At 54.9% G+C, this 12,065-nt stretch overlaps 1 protein-coding gene across 1 annotated transcript in view; it reads left to right on the plus strand.

Annotated features, from left to right (window-relative positions):
- Nucleotides 1–855: 855 nt before the first annotated feature.
- LOC121498164 (L-gulonolactone oxidase) overlaps nt 856–12,065 on the plus strand; it is a 31,959-nt gene continuing 20,749 nt past the window's right edge. The window contains exons 1-5 of the mRNA XM_041768239.1: nt 856–1,099; nt 1,926–2,027; nt 4,435–4,560; nt 6,512–6,606; nt 10,422–10,512. Coding sequence (XP_041624173.1) covers nt 1,097–1,099; nt 1,926–2,027; nt 4,435–4,560; nt 6,512–6,606; nt 10,422–10,512 — 417 coding nt within the window. The 5' untranslated portion in view covers nt 856–1,096. The remainder of the gene's footprint in view (nt 1,100–1,925; nt 2,028–4,434; nt 4,561–6,511; nt 6,607–10,421; nt 10,513–12,065) is intronic.

Genomic DNA, 12,065 nt, shown 5'->3' on the forward strand with positions numbered 1-12,065 from the left:
ACTCTGACACCCCACCCCCCTTCCAGGACTTTTCTGCTTCTCAGATCCCCAGTTCCACTCCAGCAGCCCAGCCTTTCCTCCTCTCAAACCCCAGGGCTGTTGCTCATGCTTCCTGCTTGGAGAGATCTGAGAAGCCGAGATGCTCAATGACTCATTTGTTTGTTCATTGCACAAATGTGCTTTGGACGCTGGCTCTGGGCCAGACACTAGCTAAGGGTTGGCAGTAAGACAGTAGGGTCCCCAGAATCCTGCGGCCAGCCAGCTCACAGCTGGGGCAGATGCAAGAGCTTGGGGCCATTTCCAAGTTCCTGTTGTGTCCCCATGCTCCTCATCCAGCACCTCTAACCTTTCCATGGACCCAGAGAATTAGGCAAATGTGCCCCAACACTATCAAGGAGGAAAACGAGGCCCTCAAGTGTTATCAGGCAAAAAGTATAGATAAGGAACCAGCTCTGTCTGCCCTAAAGCCTAGGGAAGGGAAGGCCTCTGCTAGAAGACTCTGCCTGGACTGTGTCCCTTTTCTCCCCCCCCCCCACCCCCGTCCTGTCTCCTAGAGTGATGGCTGGCTTCCTGTACTCATCCCCCGAGTCTGACAAGTGGGCTAACTAGCACAGGTGCAGATTCCATTCCATGTGGCGTGCCACGTGTACCCTCCTGCAAGCAGGCACCAAGGGAGGCCCTACGTTAGGACCCCCACAAGCCCCCCACATCATAGCCTCCCCTGACCTATGGAATCAAGGACCCAGTTCTGAAGCAGCGGGGTGTTGGGGTTGGGGTCAGAGTGCAAGACACTTCCGGAACAGAGCCGCTACCTCTTAAACTCTGCTCTTCCACCTTCTGCCTGAGAAGGGCCCCCGAGGCAGGGGGCAGGCCTGAGCTGCTGTTTGTATGGGTGGAGCTTGTCGCAACACTGTTTACCCACCTTTGCCAGGGCCCAAAGCCCCTCGGGGTATGCGGTACATCAGAGTCAGCCCTGAGCAGAGGAGGTCACTGTGCTCCGGGCCCTCGCTCCACCTCGTCCCTGCAGCCCGCTGCCCAGTGCTCTGTCCCCGAGGAAGCCACAGTCAGCCAAGGCCACCGACCCACCCCTGGAGCCATGGTAGGCTAACGTCGCACAGCCCGCCAGCCCGGCAGGCTGCGTCCAGGTTGTGTCCATGAACCAGGCAGGGGAGGACAAAATTAAGTCAGGTCTGGGGCTGCGGGGGGAGGCCACGGGGACCCTCTTGAATTGGACTTGAGGCTTTAGGGGTGGCACTGGGGTGTTGGGGAAAGCTTGGGAGGTGAAAATCCGGGTTGGACTACGGTGTCTTCACTTGATTGCTGTGTGTGCTTGGGGAAGTTACTTCACCTCTCTGAGCTTTGGTTTCTGCTCCTGAAAATGGCAATAATGTTACCGCTTTCACCGCATTATTATAAGGTCTAAATAAGGTGTGATATATAGAGGCTCTCAGTACAGTGCTCGATACACAGGCTTATCCCTGGGGCTCCCTGCTTCGGCTTCGAGGCCGGGAAGGCTGCCGTGGAGTCTCCCAGACCTGGCCCTCCCTGGCAGGAGAAGCCCGGTGGGAGAGGTGAGAGCCAGCTCCAAGGCCTTCACGGGCCACCAGGCCAGCTCATGCCACCCCTTCCCCAGTCACCCCCCAAGAGGTGCCCCAGACAGAGCAGGGCCAGGCGGGACCCCGTCCCTCCTACTAAGAAGGGACACACGGTTTCCCGTGCCATCCGCCCCCGTGGCTGCGAGGGTCCAGGGAGACAAGCGCTGCACGTAGCTGCTCAGCTCAGAGCTGCCGACGTGTTCCACCTCCCCCCGGGCCCTGAGCGGTGACTGTGACCCGGGGCGGAGCAGCCTGGCTCAGCGCCCTGGCCGCAGCCTCCCATCCCACGGCGGCCTCAGCCCTGGCCACCCAGCTCTTCGCCCCTCGCAGGTCCACGGGTACAAAGGAGTCAAGTTCCAGAACTGGGCCAGGACCTATGGCTGCTGCCCAGAAATGTACTTCCAGCCCACGTCCGTGGAGGAGGTCAGAGAGGTGAGTGTCCCTCCAGGGCAGGGAGCGGGACTTGCTGGGCTAGGAACCTCCCCACCCCCCAAAACGCACCCCCTTCCCAGGATCGCTGGCCAGGGGAGAGCCCCACGAAGGGGGCTGCGTTCCGGGGTCCTGGCCCCCACCTCCCCTGCTGCAGCTCCGGGTTACAACCCACTGTGCCACCAATGACCGCCAGCCTTTCACTTGCAGCTCAGGCCTCTGCTCGGGGTGCAGAGCTGCCGGCGACTGCCTCCTTGGGGGTCTCAGGGCATCACAGACTGACATGCCCCAAACTCCATTCCCAGTGTTCCGGGGCTCTTTGGTTTCTGACTTCAACGTCTTTCTATCCCTGTCTCTGCATCGGGCACCTGGTCACTCAAACTGGAAGCCAGAAAGTGGTCGCTGTCCTTTCTCTACCCCCTTTAAAAAAAAAAAAAAAAGATTTTATTTATTTATTCATGAGACACAGAGAGAAAGAGAGAGGCAGAGACAGAGGCAGAGGAAGAAGCAGGCTCCCTGCAGGGAACCCAATGCGGGACTCAATCCCAGGACCCTGGGATCACGCCCTGAGCCAAAGGCAGACGTCAACCTCTGAGCCACACAGGTGTCCCTCTTTTCTTTACTCTTATCTAACATCAGCAAGCCTGGCCCCAGAAGTTTCCAGAATCCATCTCTTTCTCTTCAGCACGGTTGCCACTTTCCATGCCCAGTTCATCCCTTCCTCGCCCACCATGACCTGCAGTGGCCTTGTCCTGGGTCTCCCTGATTCAATTTTTACTTCCTTGGAATGAAATTTCCTTATCAGTAAAAGTAGTCATCCTAAAATATAAGTTGGGTTGGGCTACTCTCCTGCTTAAAGCCCTTCAGAGGCTCCCTATTGTTTGTGGAATAAACCCTAGCTTGACTCCCAATGCCATGTATCACCTGGCTTTGGTTCACCCTTGGTGCATTAGGCAAATCAAACCTTTTCCTACCTCAGGGCCTTTGCATTTGCTGTTCCCACCGCCAGGAATGCCTGTGCCTTCACTTTTCACAGGACTAACTCCTTGTCATCCTTCCAGTCTCAGGGTAAAGATGAGCTCCTCAGTGGATTCCCAGACCACCTCATCTGCAGTATGGCCCAGTGTTCTCTGTCTCCGCTCCTCGTTTGTTTCCTTATTGCAAATTTATAATCACTTGCAATTATTCTGTTTCACAGTTGAGTAAACTGAGGCTAATAGAGACTTTGTAATCTCCCACATTAATAAGGATCAGAGCCAGGATTCACACAGGGATTGTCTGATTCAAAGCTGGGCCCAGGAGAATGAATAAGAGCTCCACTTCCGGGGAGCGGCACTGCCAACAAGGGGGAAGTGAGGAGCATGCCTGGGGAGTCAGCAGAGGGCTCAGGGGTGGGTACAGACATGCCTGGAGGGGATGAGTCGGCCGAGGGCAGAAGAGGAAGGTTGGGAGGGTGGGATCAAAGGGCCTTGAATGCCGAGGTAACTGGCTTCCTTCTGAGCTGAGGGAAAAGCTGGAGGTATGCCATAGGGCCGTATGTCAAGACAGTTCCTAAGCTGTGTTGACCTACACAACTGAATTCCTAGCAGGCTGAGGCCACCGCAGGCTGACATTTCCCTGGAGGGCTAGCAGGGTCCGAAATCTAGGTTGTGTGGTCAAGGGGGCTCATGCAAGATGGTGTTAAACAGACTTCGTTGTTGTAGAGCCTATAGTCTGGAACGTGCCACAGGCACGGTTGGTGGATAAAGGAGCTAGTGAAGTCGAGCCCTTCCCCATCTCACTTCTTCATTGAACCCCTTGTGGTACCTATTGTACGACGAGTGTTCCGTGGACCAGATGTGAGGTTTTTGAGCAGGGACATGCAGGTGAAAGGGAATCCGTTCATTTAAGTGAGACCATGTGTTTATGTATTCATTCAGTGATCACTAGAGACTCGTGAGGCTGGGGCTGGGGTAGACACAGGTACCAAGTCAAATTAAGCCACTGTCACCCCCAGGAGCCTTCATTCCAGCTTGGGAGGCAGCTGAGCCCGAGGAGGCCAAGAGGAGGAGTTGGGACCTTATTCTGAAGGCACTGGGGTGCCCTTGAAAGGCTTCGTGTTGGGGAAGAGAGTGATCAGATGTGCCCATAGAAGAGCCTCCAGCTGAGGTGGGGAGAGTGCACAGGAACCCCCCATCCACCCAGGATGATTCCTTGGTTCTCCATCCCATTCACCTCCCGGCCCTGCACTCCAGCTCTCTTTCCCAGAGTGGACTGCACAGCAGCCTCCAGCCAGCTGGGGGCCTTGGAGGCCTGGTGGGGGTGGGGCGCAAAGCCTGGGCGGCCCACCCCCCTGCAGGTCCTGAAAGGTCTCCGGCCACCTCACCAAGACACCCCCGAGCTGGGCCTGACGCTGGCTTTACCTTGGCAGGTGCTGGCCCTGGCCAGGCAACAGAACAAGCGGGTGAAGGTGGTGGGTGGTGGCCACTCACCCTCGGACATCGCCTGCACGGATGGCTTCATGATCCACATGGGCAAGATGAACCGGGTTCTCCAGGTACTCAGAGCCTTGGCTCCCCCCACCTCTGCTGTTCTTGAACCCAGCAGCCTCAGCCTCCATCCCAGACCCCAGGGGCCTTAGTTTTTGCCCTCAGGCCTGATCCCCTCCCTATCCCTGAGTCCAAAGTGACAGTCCCCAACCCCACCCCCCACCCTGGTTCTGACCCGCTCATGATCACCCCTTCACAGAGCCCTGGGCCTGCCCACGCTTCTTGGCAGGTGTGTGCACCTCCTTGTGGCCACTGAGAGGATGGGCCTCCTCTCTACTCCTGAACAAGAATGGCAGGTCAGCCCCCCAAAGATGGACTCACAATCACAAATCCAGGAGGACTTACACTTCACTGGTTTTACATACGGGGGGACAGGATCAGAGAGGATGAGTGCCTTGCCTAGGGTTACACGGCCGATCAGTAGCAGAGCTGGGCACCATCGCAGGAATCTGACCCCAGGCCTGTCCATGCAATTCAGCCCATGCTCGGTGAGTGCCCCCCGCAGGCACCTGCCAGGGAGCAGAGGCCAGACAGGTGCCCGCACGTTAGGAAGACTCCTCACCCGACAGGGTCAGCTCCTTTGAGCTCTAGTTTTGCCAAATAACCTCCTGTCCACCCAGCCCTGCTAGCAGAGGTTCTGGGGTTCTTCTCTCTATTATTTCCTTCTTTGCTCAGGCTGACAGTCTCCATTGTGTAGAAAATGCTCTGGTCAAGATATCAAGTCACAGCAGTAATGAGCTCTGATTGCTAATTAGTGAGGATTGGGCTCCAACAGTCTCCTTCCTGTGAAAGGAGACAATCTGCTCCTACCTCCCTGCGCTGCCAGGGATCTTCTAGTGCCTCTTCTCACACAGGGCAGGAACCTCCTGTCCTCTTCTGGTCCTCAGTCTTTGCCTCAGACCTCCCCGGGTGAGAATAAGTGGGGAATCTGGACTCCCATCTAGCAAAATCAAGCCCCTATAGGATTAGATCCTTGTCAGTTGGTGACTTTGTGCGCCTCTTGGAATCCCACCTTCCTGGTCTAGGCAGGGTGGGGTTTGGGGAGAGTGCAGTTGGGGCACTCTGGGTGAACCCCTTCTCTTCCCTGCTCCTCATCTCCCTCTCTTGTGAGAAGAAGGGGTTACAGAGAATACCCTAGCCTCCCCCTTATCTGTGGTTTTGCTCTGGGGGTCAACCACCATCAGAAAGCAAATGATCCTCCTGACATTATCAGAAGGTCAACAGCCTAATCCTATGTCACAACTCCTAAGTCCTTCACCTCACTTCATCTCATCACGTAGGCATTTTATCATCCCACATCCTTATGAGACGAAAGAGGCTGAGCACAGTACAATAAGAAATCTTAAGAGAGAGTTCATGTAACTTTTGTGACAGTATATTGGTTTGTTTTTTTTTTTTAAGATTTTATGTATTTATTCATGAAAGACACAGAGAGAGAGGCAGAGACACAGGCAGAGGGAGAAGCAGGCCCCATGCAGGGAGCCCGATGCAGGACTCAATCTCGGGACTCCAGGATTGTGCCCTGAGCCCAAGGCAGGCGCTAAACCGCTGAGCCACCCAGGGATCCCCTGTGACAGTATATTGTTATAATTGTTCTAGTTTATTTTTAGTTAGGTTAGGGTTGTTACTTTCTGTGCATAATATCTAAACTTTATCATAGGTATGTGTATATAGAAAAAAACCATAGTATATATAAAGTTCAGTGTTATCTGTGGTTTCAGGCATCCACTGGGGCAGTCTTGGAATGTATCCCCTGTAGATAAGGGGGGACAGGCTGTATTCCCAGAACTCCAGCAAATCCAGGGCCTGCCCACACCCTCTTCAGCTGCCTGCAGCAAGTGGTGGCTTGAGCTGATCACAGGCTGGGACAGACAGGTTCATATTCGTGGCAGTATGACTGTTGGGTGGGGGCTGGGTGATAGCCTCACCACCACCACCACCTGTGCTGGTCTCTTGCAGGTGGACACAGAGAAGAAGCAGGTGACTGTGGAGGCCGGCATCCTCCTGGCTGACCTGCACCCACAGCTGGGCAAGCACAGCCTGGCCTTGTCCAAGTAAGAACCACCTCACCCTTTCCTGGGGGGCTAACACTGCTCACTACCCTCCCCTGGCCTCGGCTGGACACTCAAGGATCTGATGGGAGACAGAGAAATGCTTCCCAGGATGCACCCCCTCCCTTTCTCTGGACCCCTGTTCTTCCCCCATGGAGTACTTGTCTCCCTGTCCCCCATGAGTTCAGGGACTATTGTGTGATAATAGAAAGAAATAGGCCAGAGATGAGTCAAGTGTTAGTACCAGTCTTGTAAAGGAGCAGGAAAACAATGGTTAAATTTTTCTTAAAACTTGCAATAAACAACTGCACAGACCCAGACAGAAGGGTCTGCAGAGTAAGCACGGTGGAACGGAAGGGCATGCTGATGGAGCTGCAGGACTTGCTGGTATTCCTATCTCTGTCTGTATTCATCTCTCTATCCAAACGTGGTGTCAGGGACTGCTCAGTTTAATATCAGAGGATTTCCATCGAAACAGGTGTTAAATACAGCCAAAGGATTGAATGTCTACCTGTAGAATATCAACCATTGGAAAAAGATGTGACAGGTGTTTTGGATATTGGACTTGGATATCTCTTCGCAGCTGGAAACTGCACCCATGGAAGCCTGTGGTTTGTTTTCAAGTGTGGGGGGTCCATTTGCCTTAGCTCTCTTTACCACAGGCCCTGGGGCAGTGCTACACATTTTCACTCTGGAAACCTATCCTATCCTGTTCCTGCTTCTCCAAAGATCATGGCAACTCCAACATTTGTGAGGAGACTGCCATGTGTAGGCCCTCAAGAGGCAGGGATGAATAAAACCCCAAGGAGCACCTTGCAAGGAGCAGACTAATACACAAAATGATAAGCATAATAAAGGACCCTAGGTTCAATGTCAGAGAAGTGTTCAGGGCCTTTGGGGCTCTCAGGGGGCCCCAGGTTCAGCCCTGGCAGACAGGGGGACGAGTGTGAGGATAGGAATCAGGGAGCCTGCAGGAGGGGCCCCTGGATTGAGTCCTAAAGATGCCCAGGCATAAACCAGAGAAAAAGAGGAGAGAAGGGATTCAGGCAGAGGGAACAGCATGAGTGAAAGGCCAGGAGGAGGAGAGCGTGCCAGGCATACAGGGGCCTGTGAGCAGATAGTGGGACAGAACCTGTGGCCAATGATGACAGGAAGAGACATGTCCTATTGACTACGAGCATCAGCTTCTGGACTCTGAAGCATCTCTGTGCCCCGTTCATGGTGCGTCTCCGTCCCCACCCTGGGGACCCAGTCCTCAAGTGGCTGTCTGCATGGGGCCCTTCTGCCACTCAAAGGGAGTTAGGGTGTCCTATCCTGTGTATTGGCGGGAGGGAGCTTGGGTGGACAGCTCTGAGGATGCTGTGGGCACTCCAGGGGTACCTGCGGCTGGGGGGGCTGAAGGGGCAAGACCAGAGCTGAGGCAGGCTGCATGCTGGGTGCTTGACAGGTGAGGGATATAAGCCTGTTTACAGATGAGGAAACCAGGGTCTGAGCCAAAGTGGCTTACCAAGGCCACACAGCTGGAAAGTTCTGGAACACTCCACCTCAATGGTGAACCAGAGGAGGCCAGACAGCAGCATTGTGTAGACCCCAGCTCCAGAGGCAGATGGCCGGGGTGCAAATCTTGCTGCTTCTGCCTCATTCCCACTGTTCGTCCAGTTCCTTGGCCCGTCTGGGCCTCAGGCCTAGAAAACGGGTCTGAGAGCAGGGGGCTCGGAGGACTGGACGAGCTAAAGCTGCCCCACGTGACTGCTCAGTCAGCGTCCGCTCACGCCTCCCCTCACAGGTTCCAGAGGTGACCTTTCCCCTGGGCGGGCTGCCTCCAGCCTCTCAGGGCCCAGTCTAATCCTCCCTTCCTTGACCCTTCTCCGCCAGGGCCTCGCTTTAATCCAGTTTATTCCTTTTCACGAGGTGGTGGCAAGCCTGTTTCCTGTAGTAGCCTGGTAAAGTTCGTGGAGACGAGGAGACACCCTGCAATCCCATTAACCACCCCCTCTGTGGGCTCTGAGCTCCTTCTCAGGTTTTCACTATTTCTACGTCATGCCGTGATGAACATCTCCGTGCTATACGCCTTTCCACATGCTGGAGGATTTCCCTAGGGCAGGATACCATGATCCTCTTAACATTCTGGTATTTTCGGGGCACCTGGGTGGCTCAGTCGGTTAGGTGTCTGCCTTCAGCTCAGGGCATGATGCCAGGGTCCTGGGATTGAGCCCCGCGTTGTTGGGCTCCAAGCTCAGTGGGGAGTCTGCTTCTCCCTCCACCGCTCCCCTAACTCGTGCTCTCGCTCTCTCTCTCCCCTTCTCTCAAATAAATAAATAAAGTCTTTATTTTTCAAAAAAAAAAAAAAAACATCCTGGTATTTTCCCAAGTAACCCAGTGAACGTGGACAAAGAGACAAGACTAGACACAAAGGTGGTAGTGGGGGCGAGTAAGGGGAGGCTGGAGAGGCTTGGGTTTTTTCATCCTCTTCCTATTTTGCCAGGACAGCCTCCGGGTCTCACCACCTCCCTAGGAAGGTCTGAGGCTAGACTTTCTTTCTTTCTTTCTTTCTTTCTTTCTTTCTTTCTTTCTTTCTTTCTTTCTTTCTTTCTTCTTTCTTCTTTCTTTTTTTCTTTCTTTCTTTCTAAGACTTTATTTATTCATGAGAGATACAGAGAGAGGCAGAGACAGAGGCAGAGGGAGAAGCAGGCTCCGTGTGGGGAGCCCGACGCAAGACTCTATCCCCAAACCCTGGGATCACGACCTGAGCCAAGGGCAGATGCTCAACCACCGAGCCACCCAGGGCCCCTGAAGCTAGACTTTCTAATCACTGTCTTGACCACCGGGCTCCTGCAGCAACTTTGGGAGCCAGGCCCCGCCTGCCGCAGGGGTCCTTGCTCTGTGCTGGGAGCCAGGGGGTGCGAGGTGGTGGGCACACCGCCTCACCTGCTGAGCCACCTCTCATGTGGGCTGAACTATTGTGAAGATATTGGGCAGCACATAATGCTCCCACCCCTTGGCACCGGGGAGGCCTTGAGTAAACATCCGTTTCCTTCTCCTTTAAGCCAGGGCTGAGATGTCACAGAGGATGATCCTAAGAAGTAAGACTTCTGAACACCCTCTCCCTTGACCCTGAGATCCGGGCACACGTCTCTAACTCCTGCCCCAGAGCACAAGTCTCCAAGGCTCCCCGTCAGGACCCTGGTCCTCCTGTGCACACGCAGTGCTGTTAGCATTCCTCCCAGGGCCCAGGACTCTGGGCTGAGAGATGTGGGCTTATCCTGGGGGCCCTGAGGAGCCCCTGACCGTTTCTGAGCACGGGGATGACACAGCCGCCTCCCCCTTTGCTGACGGCTCAGGGAAGCTCCAGCCTTCTCGTACCTTCCTGGGACAGCTGTGTGAGCCATTTGAACCGGGTCACTCCCTCAGGGACTTTGTGGGCCTTGACAGGCTGCGTTGAGAGAGGTGTTAGCAGGAGCATTTGGGCGTTTGGTTGGTGGAGAAGGCATTGTTGGTGGGTGGAGGGCAAAGGAAAGGCATGTTCTATGCTGCAGAAACCCCAAAGTCAGCAGGCAGCCCCCCTCAGACTCGAACCATGCCCCCTACCTGCTTACCGACAGGCCACTGAGATGGGGAGGCTGAGGCTCAGAGAAGGGAAGGGCCACCAAGTCAGACAAGCTAAGTCGTGGTACATTCGGGGCCAGAACCTGGGCAAGAGATGAATCTACTATTCTGCTCCGAGGGGCTTCGTACTGCAACTGCAGGGGTGCGGGGTATGGTCCCAGGGAAGCCTAACGGGTCCCTGTGTTCCTCTCCCTCCCTCCTGTTGAGCCCAGCCTGGGAGCTGTGTCAGACGTGACTGCGGGGGGCGTCATCGGGTCCGGAACCCATAACACAGGGATCAAACACGGCATCCTGGCCACCCAGGTGAGTTTCGGCACCCCCTTCGCCGCTCCACTGACTGGCCGGGGTGGGGGGGTTGGGATGGACACCTCTTCACAGAAGCTCCTGGGAAATCAGGGGCTCCGTGGGCAGTGTCGGCTCAGCTCCACACAGGCCTCAAAGCCACCCCAGGCCCCTCTCCGACAGACACTTGGCGGGTGCCCTCCCGACACGCTATCTCCACTAAACCTCACTCATCTCCAACAGACACAAGTGAGAAGGAGCCATCGTGCATGTTGAGGCATCCCTGCCTCCCAGGAGCCTCCTGGCCACCCTGTGGAAAAGGGCAAGCAGGCCAAGAGGTTCCATCCCCATTAAAAGTTCTGAGCCAGGAGCCGGACAGTGCAGGAGGTCTTTCCGGGTTAGCAGGTAGGGGAGGAGCCAGGACAGGAGCCGGGGCCTGGGAGGGCGTCCATCTGCACCTGACCATAACACTGACAAGCATTTCTTAAACTTTATGAGAGTCCGTTTTGGGGAACTGGTTATGAACACAGATTCTGGACTCAGATCTGGGTTCAAGACCTGGCATGTACGAGGCATGCACCAGTAGGCAGGTTATTTAGCTCCTCAGGACCTCCCTGTTTTCATCTGTAACTTGGAGAGAATAATCCTCAACCCAGGAGGAGTAAATGAGATAATAAATGTTAAATACGTGGCCGAGCCAAGGACAGTTTGTGATTTCTGTGTCAGGAGCCGTCCTTCGGAGGGCACACCTCTTTTTACCTTTGAATATCTGGAGGGGCTTCCTAACAGGCCTGGCTGTCCTGCATGAAGCGGGGTGCTGGCCTGCACATGGGGAGGCTGGCCGCTCGGCGTCAGGGCCGGAAGAGATCCCTGTGCATGGGGGGCACTGCACAGCTCACCTCGTGTCCTCACCTGCAGGGGCTCATCTGTACTCTGGGCTGTGGGGCCTCTGGCCACTGGAGCTAAGCACTGGGGCTTGGGTTTTGCATCCCGGCTCTAGCAGTATTGTCTGTGTGACCTGGGCCAAGTCTCTACCTCTGGCTACCTCAGTTTGAGTTTGCTCACCTGGAAAATGGGGATGGTCAGAACAGCAGTGCATCTGGGGTGTTGGAAGAGCGGACACAGTTAGTGCTCAATAAACATTCGTGATGGGTTTTGCATGTAAGACAGGAGCTTGCAGCCTGTGCTGTAAAAGAAATTTCAGGATTGCTGGGGATGGGATCACACGGATCACTTGAGTGTCCCCCAGTCTACCCAGGTGTCTGGCTGTCTCCTGAGGTAGACAGACACCCCAGCAAGCATTGTCTGAATGTGACTTCTGGGGACTGGGTCCCCTGTGCTCCAGTCTCAGAGCAGCTCTGAGATCAAAAGAAAATGGCCCAAAAGCAATTTCTAAGAGACTTTTTTTTTTTTTTTGTATTTGTTTTCTCGACCACCAAGAGGGAAACCTAATTCCCCTTGTCCTTAAAACTTTACTTTGCTTTCTCATCAGCATGGTGCATGGCCTCTGGTTTCTCTTGTCCTTCTCCCCTCCCTCTTTCTATCGCGAAAACCCCACAGAATTCTCCAGGCAG

This window comes from Vulpes lagopus, chromosome 8, assembly GCF_018345385.1.
Source record: "Vulpes lagopus strain Blue_001 chromosome 8, ASM1834538v1, whole genome shotgun sequence".
Taxonomy (NCBI): domain Eukaryota; kingdom Metazoa; phylum Chordata; class Mammalia; order Carnivora; family Canidae; genus Vulpes; species Vulpes lagopus.